This window comes from Bidens hawaiensis, unplaced genomic scaffold (genome assembly GCF_021521415.1).
Source record: "Bidens hawaiensis isolate Kalapana, Puna unplaced genomic scaffold, B.hawaiensis_p1.1 tig00025376_1, whole genome shotgun sequence".
Classification (NCBI taxonomy): Eukaryota; Viridiplantae; Streptophyta; class Magnoliopsida; order Asterales; family Asteraceae; genus Bidens; species Bidens hawaiensis.
The window spans coordinates 138,702-144,759 of NW_027494050.1; the positions used below are offsets into that span (position 1 = coordinate 138,702).

General features: G+C 34.6%; 1 protein-coding gene across 1 annotated transcript; it reads right to left on the reverse strand.

The window, feature by feature from the left end:
• Positions 1-2,387: 2,387 nt before the first annotated feature.
• Positions 2,388-5,702, reverse strand: LOC143571433 (transcription factor LRL2-like). Its single transcript, XM_077056862.1, has 8 exons — positions 5,662-5,702; positions 3,878-4,199; positions 3,690-3,773; positions 3,496-3,609; positions 3,349-3,414; positions 3,035-3,100; positions 2,837-2,896; positions 2,388-2,544 (listed from the first exon to the last, which is right to left on the reverse strand). The coding sequence occupies exons 3-8, from the start codon at positions 3,759-3,761 to the stop codon at positions 2,398-2,400; spliced, it is 525 nt and encodes a 174-aa protein (XP_076912977.1). The 5' UTR covers positions 3,762-3,773; positions 3,878-4,199; positions 5,662-5,702; the 3' UTR covers positions 2,388-2,397.
• Positions 5,703-6,058: the final 356 nt, after the last annotated feature.

Genomic DNA, 6,058 nt, shown 5'->3' on the forward strand with positions numbered 1-6,058 from the left:
GTAAGGGCATTTTGGTCAACAAATAACAATTAACTAGCCATTATTCCCCATGAGGGCAATTTGGTCAAATCATGGCAATCGATTAGCAATTATTCCCCGCAAGGGTATTTTGGTCAAAACATAACAATTATATAGCAAGTATCATGTTTCATGCATTTTTACACAACTCAGCAGCTAGTTTCACCGAGACAGAAATCCTACTAGAAAGATTGTACTATTTCACCGATCATAGCATTTCAATTAATTTACAAAAACTCATCACAGAAGCACATATGTCTTAGGTTTCCAGAACATATTTTATTATATTTTTATTCCACATAGTTTTCTCACAATCATCAAATCATTACAACAAACTCATAACAGTCAAATTCATGCGCAACATAATGTTATTTGTAATTTCCGTTAAACGAAAAATCCAATAAATGCAAGACCACTTGGGTTAGGTTCCTAACTCAATAAGTCAACTTCCAGAAGTGGAACCAACCCAATTGGTCTCGTAGTTCATGAGATATAACATTTACAACACAACCTAACAGCAGGTCCAACAGCTCAGCTTTGCACAACGTTTTTGTAAAATCATAAAAGTTAACTTCTACTTGTCCAAAAATTACAAATTTATACTTTATAGAAACTAGACTCAACCTAGTTTACTGTAGTACCAATAATCTCAACCAATTTTCACGTTTACACTTCGTTACAGTCACTTAAACATCATATACACATTCTGTCCAGAAACTGTTTGCATCCAAACTCAACATAATAACAATCTATGAACTATCATGCATTCATATAACCCACTAGACTCCATAAACACCATCCATGCACATCAATTACACATTACATACAAGATTAGGGTTTTTGTTTGAACTCAAATCAAAGACACAACAATCAACATGTTACAAGATCAATTCTACTTATCAAATCATTACTCAATCAACAACAATCATATTGATTACATGTATTCATGAAATCGGCAGCTTAGGGTTTACAATTAACCCAACAAACATCAAAATCAAGTAACAAGGATGTAAAGGATGATCAATTATACCTTCCTAGCACCTAGTTCTTCAATCAAACACTTGATTTCTTGCTTGTATGTGTGTGTATAGTGGACGGCAGCCAAGGGAGCAAGGGAGGGAGGGGCCGATCGGACTTGTGGGGTTAATAATAATGAGTTAGGGTTGATTGTTAAGGATATATTTATAAACATACAAGTTACACTCAAGTCCCTCTACTTTCAATTGTTGTTTTTCTAACTTAACTAACTAGTTTACATCTTGAGTTAATGTTCATAACCATGTTATCACGTAACACATAAGTCTAACACATAATTATCACATAATTACTGTTTTGACGTTTTTTGTTTATTCATCAATCGTTTGCGTCAACTCGTTTGCGTTTCGGTGCAAATCCCGAAAGACTACACATGTAGTAAGTGTTAAGCGTCATTTAAACCCTAGTTTAAATGTAATGAAGTGTGCGTTATAGATTTAGTGATCTTAAGTTTGAATTGACGGAGTTGAGTTAACGGAGTTAACCTGAAATTGACGATTGTCACATCATTCCCATGTTAAAGAAGTTTCGTCCCGAAAATTTGAGTCAAGTCGTGATGAGTGTCTGAAAGGATAAGAAAAAAAATTTCAGTTTGTCATATACACGGTGATGATTCCTGACACGACATAAACCTACCCGCAAAACAAACACTAGTTACTAGTTAGGGTTGTGTCCAAATGGGCTCATGCCATATATGGGCCAACCCTCATAACTCATTTAATACACGGTTCATGTCCGGGTTGGGTTCTGTCTAAAGTATAAACAATGGTTTCAACCCACGAATCTGTTATACAGTTCGTGTCCGGGCTAGATGGGTTAAACGTGTCCGGGTTAGGATTGAGCTTTTTACATGATTAACAAGCCCAACACGAATTGCCAACCCCAAACTCATGTATAGAACGGGCCGAGTTGACCAAGAACATTTTTTTGTCGATATATTTAAGTATAAGCAGTGTTTCAAATCATAAAGATTATAGTACTTGATATAATTCTGCTTTATTTTTTATTTCGTTAAAAACGACCATCATTCGGTTCAACCCATTTGGCCATTTGACTACTTTCCATATAAGCAGTTTTTTTTATTTTTTTTTACACATTTAACACATCATAGATTAAACATAACTACATAATCTGAATCAACCAGTTCAGAAGTTAACGAGTTAAAACTATCAACAGAGCATGATGAGCACGTACTAGTGTATTACCATTAACCATTCACAATATTTTGGATTTATAACCATGACTAATGATCTAATTTGGGTTAAAACAAATACTTTCATAAAAGTAATAAGTGTGTTAAACCTGATTAGTGAGTTGCTAGGTAGATGTCTCGGTACCATATTCTCAGTTATGAACAATAGGCAACATGAAAAGATCTCGGCTTGCTAGTAAGTTTCTTGCTTCTGATGGGTTCTCATGCAACAACTTTCTCAACATATCTTGTAGCGGTCCACTAGCCGTGTTTTCATTAACAACGTACGTACCAATTCCCTGTACATAATCTATGTTAACTGAAAACTTTATGATATAGATTTTAAATGTGAAAAAATTTCGGGTCGGGTCGGATATATAGCAGGCTTACACCACCTGTCAGCCGCATTTGGTGCATTTTGCTTTCGGTTAAATCGTCTAGATTAACGTGTTTGATGGCCCATTAGTAATAAAACATAACACAAATCGACCCATTTGTACATATGGGTTGAGACTTGAGACCGACAATTCTGTTATAAATGATTTCTTCTATCAATTATGCGATTTCATAAAAACAATTGTTTACACATACCTCAAGGTGCACCAAGTCATCAGAAGTTGGTTCACCCCTCAATCTGTTCTGGCTCAATTCCTGCATCAATAGGTTCCATGAGGTTTGAAAGATGATCTATTCATTAAACTTATATTTACAAATAATATTAAATGTCAAATCACATAAATCTTGTTACAATTATCAGGGTGAAGAAAATAGTAAGTGTGTAAAGCTCACCCTCATGTGAAGCTGCAAATACCTTATATAGTCTACGCAATCATCAACCACATTTGCTTTATCTCTCTGCAAAACCAACAAAATAGATTAAATGAACTGAATGTTGACTTTGACTTAAGTCAATTCATCCTTCTTGGTCTTTGATTGAACAAATAGACAAACAACAAACTATATAGCTAAAAATAAGTGTCTACTATATCAAAAAGAGCTACCGTTATCATCTAGACTATATAATTAATCATAACTGACACTAATTTAATTAAATACTAAAAGTAAAATTTTAGACAGCCCTTTTGACCAGCTCATTTTTGTACCTCATTAGAATGCGGAAGCAAATGGTTCAATGCATCTAGTGCTGTTGCAATCCTTGTTCTGCCACGCTGAAATAACAAACAAACTATATAAATAAACTGAATACAGTTATGATATGTGTAACTGTAAATGATCTTAATTTGGCATACACGATCTGTTTCATAAGCATTCCCTCTCGAGCGCGTCTTGCGTGATTCGGTTGGAATTTCTGAGGTTGATGCTGACATATTTGGTTGGTGTTGAACGACTTCAGTTGGTACTTGCTGTTAAGGATAATAAAATAGTCAATAGAATATTGATAATCAGTTAATAACATAACAGATGTATAGTTTTAGTGTGCAACCTGATAGCAAACTTTATGTTCTGTTTGTTTATAATTACTCACAGTCACAGGCATGTCATCATGTTGATTCATTGAAAGTTTTGCCTACATGCAACAATATATACCAGCATGTTAAATAATATGAACAAAATGTAACCATATAAAAAAAATTAATGAGATTGAAATCATTAATGAGATTGAAATCAAACATATGGATTTGGTTAGGTCTGATACGCATCAACATTGAGAAACGATTCCTTAGGCATAAAACTGCATCCAATATCAGTGCTTCCATATGGAATTTCTCCTTGCATATTAGAGATTTCACTTCCTAACAGATAATCAGCATAACTTGGATCCAAATTATGGAATTTTAACCATTGAGGAAGAGAATAGTTATCATGATCTTGAGAAAAGGTATGTTCAGTTACATAAGGAACATAGTTGTAATTTCCTTGTGAATTAGATGATGGCAACTGCAGATCAGAACTGTATTGAAAAATATGTTCATCCATATCATCCAGAGTAAAACTGCATTGACAGTAGTTGTAATAAAATCAATTGCACTATCAATGAAAGTAAGAAACTGTAAACTAGCATAGAGGATCCAAAATGAAGCACATCAAATTTAAAACTATGTTTGACCTATTATGTCACAGCAGAAAACACAAAAATTGCTCACAGTAACTCTTATATTTTACACTGAATAAATCATAAACTAGCAGTAATAGTGCAGTTTGTTATCAACTCCAGCAACCAAAAAAGTGGCGTAATTGTAAATACAGGGTATTTGAGTGCTATTCACAAAAAAAAATCTCTAAACACATTCTCTCAAGGCATAGGATCGATAAATACTTTATTATTGCAAATTTGCAAGAGATGGCTGACTCAAAATCTCATTACAATAATTTCCTTTTGATCACGCATCCAAAGTCTCTACCCATGTCATATATTTATAGATCTAACACCAACTAGGTGACCATAACATGCTAATCTTACTACAATTGGGAAACTAAACCAACTTGACCCAACATTCTTCCTAATACAACAATTATTCTACTAGCATACTGATGGAAATGTTCTAACATGGTTTATAGCACTCAATCGCTAAAGCAGGGTTTAAAGTGACCTCCTAACACTCAAATCATTGAAGCAGGGGTTAAAAGTTTTCAACCAATTGCACGCGGTTATGAATTGCGGTGCAAACGAGCCGAGCCGCTAGAGAGTGGATCGATAAAAGGCTTGAAACTCAAACCAGCCGAGCTTTTTCGAGCTCGAGCCAAGCCCAAGCTTCAAATAAAGCTCGTTTAGTTATCGAACCCGAGCTCGAGCTCGAGCCTTGTATGGGAAGCTCGTTTAGGCTCGTCGATCCTTGCGTAATTTTAAGTTTTACTTAGCCTCTTTAGGACTTCTATGTATTAACTTCACTCTACAGAGCCGAGCTCTGGCTCCTATAAGGTACTACATGAGCTCGAGCAGAGCTTAGGTTCTTTTAAGGTTTTCACAAAATATTCAAAAATAACAAAAAAAAAACGTGTCTAAATTAATTAATAAATAATAAACGAGTCGCATCCGAGCTTGAAAAAACAACTCACGAGCCGAACTCGAGCTCGGGCACGGATCCTCGCTTACACGCGATATAAATGCAGTATCTAAAACACATGATTACTCGTAATCAATTCAACAATGAACTACATCAAACAGCCATTGAAATCATTAAATCTATGAAATTAACATCTCACAGTATAAATTGCAGTTCTAATTGAACAGATTCAAGTATTAATCTGAGTAATCATAATTAAAAACCTAAAACACACAAATACACAAACACGTACCGATTACGATACAGAATTAGCACAATTTTGCATAAAATTGGTGAAGTGAATGATAGTTACGTATGCGTAAACACGAGCGATTAATTATATGAAGCAGGTAGAAGCTAGTAAACACTAATGTTCAGTGAGAAATTAATTAATTAATTAATTAAACTTACGTGAAATTAGGGTTTTGATCGGAACGATGGAGTCATGATATTTGTTCAGTGTGTTTTCGTACGTACATTACATATATATGTGTAACATTAATAATAATAATAATAATAATAATAATAATAATAATAATAATACCATGCGAATCACAACCTTTTTATATTTATATCGTATATTTTTCTAAACCGGCGACTTTCTTTTGTGTTTAGAGCGGTTGTGCTCTCTAAATTGAAAAGTCTCGTTGCTTCACTCTATCAAATTTTGTTGTCTAAACTGGAACAACGTTGACTTTAGAGTTTGGCTTGGACGTTCATCTGGAAAACCATACAGTCGGCTGCCACTTGACAGGGTCGTTGTGCTGGAACAAGAGCAACACTCTCTGGCGTAACACACTGTGGGACA